This window comes from Arvicanthis niloticus, chromosome 12 (assembly GCF_011762505.2).
Source record: "Arvicanthis niloticus isolate mArvNil1 chromosome 12, mArvNil1.pat.X, whole genome shotgun sequence".
NCBI classification, from domain to species: Eukaryota; Metazoa; Chordata; class Mammalia; order Rodentia; family Muridae; genus Arvicanthis; species Arvicanthis niloticus.
In genome coordinates, this window is record NC_047669.1 from 20,973,781 (window position 1) to 20,988,786 (window position 15,006).

At 44.2% G+C, this 15,006-nt stretch overlaps 1 protein-coding gene across 25 annotated transcripts in view; it reads right to left on the reverse strand.

The window, feature by feature from the left end:
• The window catches only part of Kalrn (kalirin RhoGEF kinase), a 592,635-nt gene that overhangs the window by 356,702 nt on the left and 220,927 nt on the right, over positions 1–15,006 (reverse strand). For all 25 annotated transcript variants that reach the window (XM_076942866.1, XM_076942849.1, XM_076942848.1 and 22 more), the window contains exon 6: positions 2,325–2,447. In XM_076942866.1, the coding sequence (XP_076798981.1) occupies positions 2,325–2,447 (123 nt within the window). The remainder of the gene's footprint in view (positions 1–2,324; positions 2,448–15,006) is intronic.

The following is a 15,006-nucleotide window of genomic DNA, read 5'->3' on the forward strand; positions in this document are numbered from 1 at the left end:
ACTCGCCTTGCCACTGCTTGCTGCTGGCGCATTCACTGAGTGGCTAAGGGAAGCTGTGGATGGGTTGTTTCACACTAATTGGCTATTGGTATTAAACCTTTCCTCTTCCAGATTCCGAAGACGCTCTCTTCAATATTTCCTCCCTCGTTTTTGTCCTGAAAATGACTTCCACAGTAGATTTGTCACCATAAGGGTTTTCAGTGCGCCGTTAACTCATAGTTACCCACAGTAACTGGGGAGAGCATAATGCAGATAATTCACAGCCAAAGGCACTTTCTGTCTAGCTTGTAATGTGTGGTTCAAGGGGCTGGGTGGCAGCCTTACCTCCCTAATTATGTTTGTCTTTGCTGCTTATTAAAATGAGTCTGACTGCCTTCAGGCCAGGCAGTTGGGTGATGCGAAAATTCTGACACAGAATTTGTGAACGTCTTCAGGGGAAATCCACAAGGCACACAGATAATCAAACTTGACTAGATTTGAATTCACAGTCTAATCACCTGTGTTCAATCACTTTGTTCCTGTGGGACTGAGTCTGGGATAAGAAATAACTGTAGTTGGGAGGGAAGGGGTATTTACATTTGGATGAGGACACAAGACTGGGTGGCGACCCAACGTCATCGCAGGATCGTGTTGGTTTTCCTACCTGGCTTTGCAATCTTGTTTTCTGCAGTCAATCATCTTCCACTGTGCACTTCCACATTTTGCCCTGTGAGGTGCAAACCTCACAGTGTCCATCTCTACCTAACAGCCTTTGGTGCCTCCCTACGCTTGTTATTATGGGTGTTCACAATCAGCCAACCCTCTTGGAGACAACATGACCCTGTGCCCTTGAAGTTAGAGGCAGATACTGAGGTTGATACTGGCCATTGAAATATACATGAAAACTGGCCAGTGGGCATGTCACTTCTCAGAGTCAGCTGTGTTTGGTTCTATACTTTGTCTGGCCAATGTCTGGCAGCATCTGAGATGGCTGTTCCTGACTCTGTCACTGGTGCCTGTGAGGAGCCTACTTTGCACTAGCTTTCAGTCACTTAGATTTCAGTGCCCTAAGCTAACTTAGCATATCTGGCAATGCACATATCAAACTACGCTGCGGCTGAGTTCCAGTTCTGTAGGCAGACAATGAACAACTAAAGGATGGAATCATTTCTTCTTCGGCCTGTTAGGTCCAGTACTAAGCACACTTAAAACAATTTTGTTGATTTGTTGACCATGAAATTTTCTTCCTTACTGGCCCCTGCCATCTTCCAGGTTTGTGTTTCTCACTCCCAGGGGCAAAGCTGCAAAGGGTAAGTTAACCCTTTGTTTTTTCAGGGAAAATGATAGAGCTGTGTCTTTGGACCAACAGAACCAGAAGGAAGAACTTAAAAAAGGGTGTCTTTGGGGGATGCTCCATGTGTTTGGAATATAAGAAGGTTTAAGGACAGAGAAGATTTCAAAAGGAAGCCTTGGGGGCATTGACACAAAAGGCATAGTATCCCCAAAGCTGGGTTTCTGAGGGATCACATGTCATTGACTCCAGACTTCCAGGTCTGCCATAACATCTGCATTTACTGATGACTTGCCATGGGCCAGACACAGTTCCAACTTCTTTACAACTAACTTGTTGATTCCCCAAGCAAACTATCCCAAGATACTTATGATTTCTATTTCACAGATGAAGGAGCTAAAACATTGAGGTAAATTCCCTGTAGCCACGTTGAGAGTAAATGGTCTGCTCTTACTTCAAGTCCACTTGAACACTCCCATCATGCATGTTCACTTCTATGTCCCACCCCTCCCTGTAAGCCACACTGCTGACTCCACAGGCTGCCATCCTCTGGAAACTTCTGCCTTCTAGAACAACATAAAACAACTCTTCTCCCTTCTCTCCAAATCAGCACTCAAATATTTGAAGGCAGCAATCATGTGTCCCACAGGGTTCTCCATCTCAATATGAGCAGCCACAAGTCACTCAACACTTCCCAATACAACACAGCTTCAAGCCCTTCTCTATCCCTGCTCAGTGACTCACACATGCTGGAGACCAGAAAAATGTCAGTGAAGTCGGTGAAGTGGAACTGGCCTTTTAGTTTTGTCTGAGCTAATGCCTCCTACAGCCCCCAAGCACATTCCTTTCATAGTATAAAGTGGAGTGGAAATCTGCTGTAGGAACAGCTGATTGGCTCTGTGCCCTGCACAGGTCCCCATGTTGGAAAATGGAGTGGTAAAGGATCTGCATGGTCAGCGCTCCCTATTCTAATTCATCTGCTCCTTCTCCTTCTTTGTCTCAGCCCCTTTTTGTCCTGTCCCAGAAGCATGTTGAAAACAACCTCTCTACTCACCATGGAGTTCATGGCAAAGTGGTTGTGCTGTGTCTGGAGGTCTAGTGCATGCTGGTAGCTGACTCCGATCTCCGTGTGGCTCTGAAGAAATAACTCCTTGTTGTGGCTTATCCAGTCGAACATCTAGAAGGGAGAAGAAGGGACAGAGTAGTGAGAAAGGTCATAGGTCAAGAAGGGACAGAGTAGTGAGAAAGGTCATAGGTCAAGCAGGACAAAGCAGTCAAAGCTACAGAGAAGAATAAAGCCCTCCAGCTGTTTCCCAGGGAGAAGCGCCATCCCCTTGGAGTCGGGGTGGGTTGCAGTCTGGTATTACAGAAGAATCCTCATTTCTTTAGCATAAAAATTTACAGGAAGCTTCCTTTTCAGAGCCTAGGGAAAAGAGACCAGGAGGGCGAGTATTAAGATGGGATGGTGGTGTTAATTATCCAAACTGACCCTTTGGAAAGTCTTTAGAATGCTTCCCAGACAGGCACTGAGAGAGCAAGTGGGAATCGTAGCCCACTTATCCAGGCAGCTATGTCTTCTCCATAAGTCCCCACACAGGACAGTCACCAGAGCCACGATTCTAGAAAGTTCCTAGCTCTTTAGGAACCAGTCCATGTTCCTTCCCAAGCATTCAGTCTATCTTGGAAATAAGAATGTGATGCAGTCAATGCAATAAAAAAAATGAAGTTTGTTAGAAAGTGCTGGGAGACAGTTCTTTAGGTGCAGTGTCTCTTCCTTTGACGCTGTCTTGTGTGTCACTGACCTTGCCCTGCTGTAGCCAGCTGCTAGATGCCAATGGAAAGGAAAGGGTGGAGGCAAGGTGGCTGCAGCAAAAGGTCGGAACCCTGACTGAGCTGGGTTCCATCTTGTCTGGACCTGAGGCGAGAATCCCCCCTCTATTGCTCAGTCCACTTTAAGTTAGGGTTTGTAGTTTACTGCCCAGAACAGCAAAGCAGCAAAGTGAGACAGGCAAGGAATGTGTGAGCTCTTCTCAGGCTGTGTGCTTCATGTTTAAATGCTTGGGGTGTGTGTGTGTGTGTGTGTGTGTGTGTGTGTGTGTGTGTGTGTATGTGTGTTGGGAGCATTGTAGACACTCCCAGGGTGGTGAGAGGACCAGATGAGCTGAGACAGGCATGAAGGGCGCACCAGCTTTCTGGTGCTACCTCCTCTCCTTACACAGAAAAATAAGCTTGCTTTTCTAGTTAAGTTCAACTAGTATGTATGGGATACCTGCCATGCCCAAGGTGACAGAGGATCAAAAAATTTAAAAAGGTGGTTCTTGAAATTAAGTGGCTTTTATAAAGTGTAGAAGCTGATGTGGATCAGATTCTGTTTGTTTGTTTAGAGAATTTCATATGGAGTATAACACATTTTCATCACTAACATCCCTCTCTTCCCTCCAACTCCTTCTGTGTCCCCCAACAACCTCTTTCAAATTCATGAACTCTTCTTCTATAATTATTATTGTTTCTTGTGTATGTGTGTGTATGTATGTATGTATGTATGTATGTATTATACACACACACACACAGTGTGTGTATATGTTTGCTGTGTGTGAATGTGTGTGTGTGGTGTGTGTGGTGTGTTGTATGTGTGTGTGTGCAACTTAAATCACAACTCTAAAGATCTATGAATATGTTAGAGTCCATTATGAGCTACTAACAGAGGAAAAACAATACCACACTCCACAGAAAACGGTTTCCTATGTTAAGCTTTGACCTAGAGAGGAACCAGAAAGCTGAAGGCCAGCAGGCTGAGTGATCAGACAAAGGGAGAATGGTGACACAGGGTGGAGACTGGGGCAGCCTGATATGTCACAGGCACTGAAAGTAACTCAGTGCTGCTTACTGTGCCTGGTTTGACAACATGCAGCTGAGGAGGCAGGTGCACAGAGTGACCATGAAGGGATGTAGACCACATGTTGACAATGTGGTTCGGGGGAGGGTCCTATAAAGTGTGAATGAGCTGTGGCAGCAAGTTAGGGTGTGTACTAGGATAGCCAGGGGGCATATTGGGGTGAGGTGGCGCACTAACCTGGGTATAGGTGTGGGCCTGGAGTGACAGAAGAGTCAGAGAAGCAGGAAGGTTTGAGGAACCCCTTTGGTCAGGACCTCCCAAAGGCTCATTATCACTTGGAGAAGAAAGGGTAAGAGAGAGCTGGGAGACCAGCCATGGCACCCCAAGTACCCCTCTGGGGACTGCTGAGGATAAAGAACTAAGGGTATACAGAAATAGCCCTGCATTTGAGAGGCATAGGGGAATTTAAGTCGGGCATGGCCTATGGGCAGCTAGATTCATGTGTCTGGGGGCCTAGAGAGAGGCATCAGGGCTCTAACACCTCATGCCTGAGCCTAAGTCTGGAGACTCTCCCACCGGAGCTACTCAAGTGGCAGAGGGTTTATTTCAGGCTGCAGGCTTCTGAGCAGGCTGAGCAGATATCTGCGTCGAGCACAGCATTCTGAGTCTATCAGCCTTAGCGAGCCCCACACTGCAGGCAGCTGGCCAGGGCCCCCTCAATCCCTAGTTACCATTAAGAATGAAGGGGAAAAAAAGAAAAGTGCTGGAGTTTAGAGGATTCTTATTCTATAATCTTTTTACCTTAAAATTTCTTCCTTCAAACCTCATTTCAAAATAATTTCTCCTCCTCCTTCCTTACTTACAAAAGAATCAATAAAATTAATGAAAATCTGAAATGCCGGGAGCCCTTGGAACTTCTGATGACAGTGTTCCCCCTTGGCTATCTCAGCCACCCAGCAGTGACCTTGTACTTTCTGTTGAATAACTATTTAGATGTACACAAACAGGCAGAGGTGTGTGCAGCACGACAATGATTGGGTTGCTGGCACCAGGTCCTTGCTGGGCTGCACAGAGAGGCAACACAGGCCCAAGGGAGGTAGAAAGCAATGTAACTTGTAAGAGGTAAGACAGAGATTGCTACAGCAGCTATGCGTGCGCCCTGCTGGATCAGCTCCTCGCAGATTGATGCTGGCAACCCATGCCGTCCCCAAATTTATGTTCTGCTGATGAATGGCTTCCTGGTAGTGAGGCACCCTGACAAAGTCTATCGTGTTCTGGGGAAACTGCTTCAAAGAAGTAACACATGTCCCAGGAAGACAGAAAAGGCCTGGTCTGGGCACTAGATGGTCTCATGCAAATACATGTTCTTTTTAAACATTTTAAAGTTTGTGATCAAAATATTTATATTTATTATATTTTATTTATTTATTTTAATTAATAATTATATATTTATTATATTAAATATTATATTAAATGATAGTATACATTAATATATTTATATACTATATTACAAATGTATTTTATATATTTATTATAATATATCTTATTAAATAGTACATTATGTCATATATTCTGATCTATAATACATTACATATTTGCAAGGGTTAGTATTCCCTAGAATGGAGGTAAGCATCCTGGCTTACAAATGGCACATTTTGAAACCCATAAAAACATACTTTTTTCTATTCAAAACAAAAATTAGTTTCCTGGAGCCTTCTGACTTAGAAGGTATATTTGTTGCCATAGCTCCTATTTCTAGTAATTGAATTAAGGAATATAGCAACAAAACTGGCCTTGTTTTACAGCCAGAGAAGAGCAGCTCCTTAGTCACTGCCACAGCATTTCTCAGGGGCTTTCAAGTTCATAATCAAATGTCAAATTGCATGTATCATCTTATTGTGACCTCAAACAGTGTCACATGGCTATTACCACCAGGCAACAACAGAGCATGCTCAGAGAAATGAAGCCCAAATTCTAGAAATCACTATTCTACCCTGTGCTACATTTACTGAGTAACTATTAGCCAGGCTCTGAGAGGTTGCAAGCGCCATGATGCCCCAGTCAAGGAAAGGTGCTTGGGGCCACTTGTTTTCCAATACCCAGCTACCACCTCTCTGGATATACCATCAGGAAGGATCACAGATGCCCGGGAATAGCTGCTTGAACAGTATTTCTCTCAATAAATGCTGGAAGGAGTTAAGGAAGGAGGGGGATGGGAAGGGAGGGATGGAGAAGAAAGAGGATGACAGTTGGCCATAGTCTAGGAGTGTTAATGCCCAGAGAAGAAACAGTCTAAACAGTCCTAATCTCAAACCAAGACCATTTATAATTTGACCCATTTGAATTTGGCTAGCTGAAAGACCCCTGAGCTGGAGCCACCTAAGATGAAAAGGAGGAGTAGAGCAGAAGAAAATATAGCTGCAGTAGCTTTGGGTTGTTCTTGTCCCTGTCCCCACTCTTTGAGAAACTACAGATGTTACCTTCAACAAAGTCTAATATAACAGTAACAAAAATCCTTCCAGAGGATGGTCATGTCCAAATAATGCGATTATATCTCTGCCTGAACAGAACATAGTTTGTAGTATTAAGAAAGATGTTATATGTAAGCTACTTGAGGCTTCTTTTTCTGTTTTGTTGTAACTAAGCTAAGTAATTTTTATGCTAGCTAACTTAAGTAAAAATACACAAATCTGTTTCTTCATAAATAGTCAACATTAAAGGAATCTATTTAAATGCAAATTAGGAAAAAAAATAAACACAAAACTTTCACTTTTAAAAGATGGGGTAGCTAAACGGTTATTATTGCTCTGTTCTGTTTTTAATGAAGCATAACTATTTCATAGAGCAGGGATATTAAGTAAAAATCTTGTGTTTATTTTTCTGCATTTAGCAAAAGCAACTGACATCATCTAACTTTCAAACCACCTGACTATTGTTGGTGTTGTACACTCTCTAATTATAGGTTACATTGCAAAGAAGACATGCTTGGCCTTGATGAGCTGATTAAGAAAATGGACAAAAAATAATCAGTGGGTTTCCTTTGGCTGGATACACACATCCTAGTACATCCAGGGATATGTTCTGCACCCCCGCAGTGCTTCATCCATAAGAGCTGTGCCCTGCAAGCTTCAACAACCTCCTGCAGGTAAATCTTGTTAGGCCCAGGGAAACAAGGTCTCCAGCCAATTATAAAATAAAACCTTGTGTTAGAGTACAAGAGCAGAAAAATACAATTCATTACAGGCTGCTGAACGAACTCTGCCAAGTTGTATCATGGGTCTGAACCTATCTGTAAAATAGAAATATTAATTTATAATTTTTAAATTTTAGGCTACCAGGGGCACTCAAATAAAAAGAGGGCTTAGAAAAGGCTTTGTTGAAGTCTGTACACATAGGGCTTTTTAATCCATATAATGAGTATATTCTAGCCTATTCCCACTTAAAGCCAAACAGTAAGTAAAAGATATGGATGTAACGCTGAAAGTTACATGGGCTAGTGGGACTCACTCACACCTGCAGTTCATATGTGCACAAAATACCACAACCCACTCACCTGAGACACACTACTAGAACAACCATAGGCCTCTTCAGAGGGCAGTCCAGAGGCACCCGCCTTCACTCACGCAGGGACCCTGTGGGTGTAGGTGTGGGTGAGTCTGCCTGCAAAAGACTCAGAGCCCCTCCATCTCTATTCCCTGGAACTCTGGTGCCTTCCAATTGCCTTGGATGGCCCGACCGCAGAGATAGTATAGTAAAGCAAGACCTTGGTCCTCATCTGCCTCCTTAGCAAGACAGCATCCACACTTCCTCTTCTCCACCCTTTTGGCCACTACTAGAGACTAATTCCCTTTGGTTTGTAATAGGTTTTTTCCCCCTACCCAAGAGAGATGCCTATTAAAAAGCCATTTTTTCCTCTAATCCCTTTTGGAATTAGCTTCTCCTGGATATAGAAATAGCTCAATAGGTGTTTTCTGAGCACAAGTCATAGATGTGATTCTAAAATTGGCAGAGGGATCTCAGACAGAAGATGAGAGGCCCTACACACATACACACACACACTCACTCACACATACACACATGTGTACCTGGGAACCAAGCAAATCTGACTTCACAATTCTGCTTTCACGGAAACTCTGGCTGCCCTGGGCCACATGTTCTTGTACAAACAGAGCAACAGACAGTCCACCCTTCAACCCTGGGTTTCAATTATCTACTCTCGTAGGATTAAACTTCCTGCTTTCCTAGAGGAGGAGGGCAAAGAGAGGGAGGCAAACAGGGAAGAGAGAATATTAAGGACCCCAAAATATGAACCTAGTTTCTAGGTTTCAAGAGCTCCTACTGTAGCCAGTCACCTCTCCTGTATTGACTCATTTATTCAATCCATCAGACTCGTGTGTGTGTGTGTGTGTGTGTGTGTGTGTGTGTGTGTGTCTGTCTGAAGAGACCATCATTACACTGATCTTAATGGAGAAAGGGTCACAGCCTGACGGGCTGTCGTGGTAATAAACATCTACTGAAGGAGAGAACATGTCCTTAGCTGTGCCTGTTCTCTGTTCTGCTGGTGGCATGTCTGCCTACAGACGTTTATATATTTCTTAAAGGAAGCTACTTTTCCCATTGTCAGAAGTCCTGTTTGTTCCTGGGAGGAGAGCCCTGCTGAATACCTAGGAGGCACCATCTCAGTTTGCTCATTAATTAGCTAGGGTGCCAGTGTTGCCAATTAGGTTGTGTCTGTAGACACACTATTTACTCCATAGTATATTTCCTTCACCTTCCACCCAAATTCCTTAAACCTTAACACCCAGGTCCAACTGCTGTTCAGAACTTAAACAGTCCTGGTTTCTCTGTAACACAAACAAATGTCCACTGTGAGAAAAACTCTTTCCTTCTTCTGCATAGTAATCTAACCTCCAGTTACCAGCAAGATCCTGTTTCCATGACAACAAATAAAGATGCTTCATACTAGCATGTTATTGAATCTTGGCATAATATAAAGATGCTCCCTGACTGGAAAGCTGCACCAGGATTGGGAGTAACTACAAGAACCCTACATGTGTATTAATGTGGACACCAAACCTCGGGCTTCCTTGAATGTGGTGACTTTTGCAAGGAAACATTGTTCTTTGCAGGGACTTGTCAGCTGTGTCAAGTGTTACAAGATGTACAGGTTCCCCTGGGGCACTGAGTTTGTAAGCATTCTTGTGCTTGCAGTTGTCAAGGTAGATGCTATCTCCTCGTACTTGGGCTGGGTGGCTGGACTGGGCTTCTGAAAGGATTGCCTGGTGGCAAGCTACGCTTCTCATCTTATATCATTCTCAGTAGATCAGTGACAAACACTGCCCCCTAATTTGTAATTTAGAAAAGACTCAGACTCCCTGCAGTTATCAACCTGCATTGTTAAAGCCAGAACACGTTCTCCTCATCTTTTGGTTCTCCATCCCTCGTTCTCACATTCAGATTTCCCACATAACAGTAATAAGACTAATGGTAGCAAAACTGATCCCAACAGTTACTACTTTTTGAGTACTCTAAATGCTGAATATTGTCCTAAGTATTTTACACATATTAATCTACTTAATCTTCCCAGTGATAGCCTAATTATCTCCCCATTATTAATCTCCAGTATCATTATACCCATTTTACAGAATTTAAGACTAGGCTCAAAGGATTTAACTAATTGATCTAGAGGTGCATACCGAAGTCACAGGAGAGTTCAGAGGTTCAGTTTGTGTTGCTACTCTAACTTTGGTGCTGGAGTTTCCAGCAGAGTCTCAGCCTGTGCTTCCTTCTCCCAAGCTCTCAGACCTGTGCTTTGCCTCTGCTGCTCTGGTTTTTCCTCTGTCTGCTTCCTCCGTGAGTTCTTGTAATAGGGTCTGCTTACCGCTTGCTTGTGTCTGTACCCATAAGAAGAAAGTCAGGTGCCCCCTACTTCCCAAGTCTGTATTGTCAGTTTATTCTCATGGAAAATGGATGTGGTTTTGTTTTATGTTTTCCTGACACTACCTGGCTGGTCCTCTGAGCCAGATGCTCTTCAGCTGCAGGCCATCTGCCTGCAGATCTGTCTAGCTTCCCCTTTCTTTCCTGGCACCCAGTAGCAGTTGATTTTGTGGAAACCAGGATTTTTCTTATACTTGAACTTTCTTTTATCATGTTTTATACCTAAGTTTCAGCATGCTGGAAATGGCAGAAACATCCTAATTTTGAAAGCTCGCCAAGTCCATGGGCATCTCCACATTTGCCTTCCACTTCCCTGGCTGCTCTCTCTTGGCTCCCTTTTGTGTCACTCAAACCTTTACTATGACAGTGTAAAGACTGGACTTGCATGGTTGGTCTCTAACAGTCGTCATGTTAATATTGTCACAAAAGGCACTGGAAGTTGTGTTTTAACCTACTGTGTAAGAACTTAGTACTGTCAGTTCTTCGTATCTGAGGATTTTGAATCTGGGGACTTATTAACTGTGATTACACACACACACACACACACACACACACACACACACACACACACATACACACACACTTATATATATGGTATCTCCACTGTGTTAGGTATCCTAAGGAAACTACAGACAATTTAAAGTATCCTGGAAGGTGTCTGTAGATTATGTATCAATATTACGTCATTTGCCACAAGGAATTTGAACATCCTCAGATTCGGGTATCCTCAGAGGTTCCTGGATCAACTTCCCACAGGTCTGAGATGATGTAGGAAGAAGTGCAGTAAATTGCCTAAGATCACACAGCTTAGAAGTGATGAAGATCAATTTAGAATCTAATGTCATTCTGAACTGACGTCCCATGCAATTTCCTGTTCCAGGATGCCCTCTATCTGTAACTTCTTGGGTAAATGACAAACTATGTGACCAGAGCCACACAGTGGGATTTATATACATGATCTCAATCCCTATAACAGCTCAAGGAGGTGACCACTGCCAGCAGCAGCCCTCTTTCTAAGTGAAGGAACAGATTCAGAGAGATTCAAGTCAAAGTCACACAGTCAAGCTGGCACACTAAAAACTCAGATCTAGCTTTGTCTGATGCCAGAATCCATGCATTTAAACCACTATTACAATATCTTCTAAGTACAGCAGAAATAGTGGAATATGTGTGGATTCCCTATGAATACATGGCACCTGTGGATAGCAGAAATGTTCCCCCGATGTCCTGCACACTTGCCAAACTTCCATATCCTTTCTATCATGTCAGCACCTTCTCTCCACTTTCCATTCCAGGCCTTTTATTTCCAATGCTTCTGCTATTCACACCTCAGCCTCTCCTGGGTCATTGCAATTACCATCCTATTGATCTCTCTGACTCCATTCTCTTTCTTATGACAAGTCACCTGCTTGGACCAAGTTTATTCTGCAAACACTGCTCTCAGCAGGACATCCCTACACACCTGCACCGCCCATCATTGCGTAATACTTCCACAGCAAACATTCATCCTGGTCAGTGTATTCACTGTCATGCACACACACATACAGTACCATGTGCATCCTCCTTCTACACTGTTGCCTGCATCTTTCCCTCCCAAATCTCCAGACTACTACCTTCCTTATAAATTGAAGTCTCAATTTCTCCTAATGCCCACTTTGACTAGAGAATTCACTCCTGACAAATGTTTTACCTAAAGTTCTTTAGTGTCTGCCTTAATAGTTCATCAAATAGCCTTAATTAAGAGCCATCTGAAAAGTTTTCTTAAAATCTACAGCTTCCTCAGCCCTGCCCTTGAGATTTAGTCAGAAGGAGAGATTTTGATGGGCTTACATCTTTATTTAACAATTTATGTAGACTGTGGTGTGTCAGCAATAAGGGAATTCCTATTGGACTCAACCTCACCATCAACAAGCAGCATGAAGTGATGAGCCTTGAAAGAGGAGGGTACACTCTGAAAGTCTCCTGTTTCCCTCAGCTCTCACCCACTGGTATTTTCTAGACTATGAGACAGTGAGACAGGAGCTTAGCAATGGTCCTGTTATGGTGCTGGGGGAGTAAACAAACCAGGCAAGCTCTCTACCCATGAGCCACATCTCCAGCAAGATGACAATAGTCTTGGTGAGTATTAAAAATAGTGGTAACTTTCCTTTCTTAATTTCTTCCAATCCATTTTGTCTCAGTCTTTGCTTAACAAGTCAGAATGAAGGAAAGTGTTTTCTGCTAACGCTTGTGCTTTTCCTAAAGAAAGAATGAGCCTGTCTCCTGTGCAGGTATGCCATGAACACTGAAGGAAGAAAAACACATCCTTCATGTCTCCTGGGATTCTAATTTCTTCTGGCTCTAAAAGAAACAAGAGCCTATCATGATCACCTGAACAAAGGCCCAGGAAGTTAAAACAAGGTCCTCAATGGGCAATTGTGCAACGCAAGGTGCTAGGCCTTGACCAGCAAGTGGAGCAACAGAGTAGAGCAGGATGCAGTCAGCTTTGCTTTGCCTCTGACTTGGGGGCTCTGAGCTAACCCTGACCTTAAATACAAAAACAATTAATGTAGTTTAGACTTCTCACCAACTCAGTCTCTGCCTTTACTTCCCCCTGATTCCTTCCTCTCCCCACTTCCTTTTCTGAAACCCTGAAATGTCTGGGGAAAAAGCAGATAGAGATGACGACGTGCAGAAGGGGCCGGACGCAGTGTGATGCACAGCAGACTCTGAATGCATGCCAGCTCCTTCCCACTCCCTTGGCTCAGCCAGAGTAAGCCCACAGCACAGAAAGCAGTTGCTTTCTGATTAGACAAACCCAGGCTGCAAACCCTCATGCTAAAGTCACACCCTGTTCTTGACAGCTGCACTGCAGCCCAGCTCTGTCTGGAGGGGCACATGCTCCTACCCAGCCTCAAAAGGCCTTTCTCCCACTCTTGTTCTCTCACTCTAAGGGCTAGGATAAAGCTTTTCCCTATTCTTTTGCTCATATAAATATTTTCAGGCAGCAAACAGCATTTGTTTTTTGTTTGTTTGCTTTGTTGTTGTTGTTTTGCATTTCATTTCCAACCTGTGTGACCCGATGCACCATTGAATCCCCTGGAGCTCTGCAAGGCACTGCCCTCCTGAGAGAATGGAATGGTCACCCAGCAGCCAGCAAGTCAAGCAGATGAGAAGCAGAACCAGCCAAGCCAGGAGGCAGCCCAGGCAGCCCTGGGTTATTGACTTTGAATGACCAAATTCTTTCCATTTAAACCACAAACACTGATAAAATATTTTCAGGAACAGAGTAAGGGAATGCACTACCCTCACTTCTCAAAATGTAGAACCGAAGAGGTCAGATCCTATTTAAGAAGCTGAGAAAATAGTGCCTGACTTTATCCCAGAACTAAATTTAGGCATCCACCGAGATCTGGCCCCTTGGCAGGTTAATTTAGATGAACTAATGGCGTTCCTGGCACACGGGATATACTCAGTAAATGGGAACTATTATCTTTACTGTAAAAATGGAGTGTCTGGTTGATGTTCTCATCCAGTCCTCCTACGCATCCTAAAATCAGATGTGCCAATCATTCGCACATCTGGGAACAAGACTCCACGGGGCAGAGCAGGAGGCAGCCTGCCTTCTGGGATCCCTGCTCTGGAGAGATGGATGCTATATTGAAGGGATGTGGGCTAGGTAGACTTAACCTTAAAGATCTGAGGAAGAGGGCCAGACCACTGTCTCCTCTTCCCTTAAACCTCAGCAGGTTTGAGTTCTAGAAGGAACACACAAGGGGTAAGTGGCAGGTACTTGTGTGAGGAGGTACATGGCTTCCAGACGCCCATGGACAAAGCTTTCTGTGCAGAGCTGAGAAGCAACTTCCTGAGTGGAGGGGAGTCCACCACTTCTCACGGGACTAAGGTGAACTCCCATGTATAAAGTTTAAAGAGAGTCTGCTGTCCTGGAGGGTAGGGCAGAATGCAAGGACTGCATGATGCACATTCATGCTTTAGAAATCTTCACCTCATCCACTCTTCTGTGCCTTGGAAGACATTACACTTTACATTTCATTTGGCTATCTATCCAAAATACTTCAGATTGTGTTCTCACAATCTTGGCAGCCATCCAGCTCATGGCCTTGGCATTCCCTTCCTTTCCCCTCAAACACAGGCTCGTCCCTTGGACTTGCTTCCTTCCCTTGTCCCCAGGATTGCCTCTCACATCCTCTCTGTCACTCCACCTGCCCCCGACTAGGTTCCTGTCAACGATGGACCATGCTGGGTTCTGCTCCACACTCTCTACAATTCCAGTTCCAAGCAGCAAGGGCCTTAGAGAGAAGCCCTCGGACTGCTCAGCAGTAGGTGGTGCTCTTGTGCCAGCTCAGAGTCAGTGTTCAAAATGTTTGATTCTGACAGACAGCCAAAGGAGGGCAGAATGTCCCTTCTGGGAAGCCAGAGTTATCAAGAAGCTGGCTGTGACCTGCAGGCACTGCAGTGTAACTGAGAAATGAGGCCTGTGAGCCCATAGTTTGAAGACCAGACGGTACAGACAGGGCCAATGGAGAGCTTGTACCTACTCTTGATGCCTCGTGATAAAGTCAGCGTTTCAGGGAGTTTGCAGGTGGGACAAATACCTTGTGATGGGACCAACATGGTCAGCATGCAGAAACCAGCCCCCTTCCCTCTCTACCAGGAAAGTTTATTACCCCTCCCTCCCTCTTTTACTCCCTCCTGCCTCACACACTAGGACACTGTTGGAAAAAGGGTTTACTGAGGAGCATCTGAGAGTTAGCAAAAGAGACTACACTGGGATAACTTGAGGAACATGAAACACGACTATGAAGGAAGAAGCTATCTTGGGATTCTAACTACAAGTAGTTTTCCATGGAGTTAAGATGCCTTACCGCAGGTGGGGGTGGTTTTTAACTCTTTCCATGACAAAGTGATGCAACTTCAGCTGTGCTTAAGAAGATCAATGGGAGCCAGAGATGAGGTTGGAACA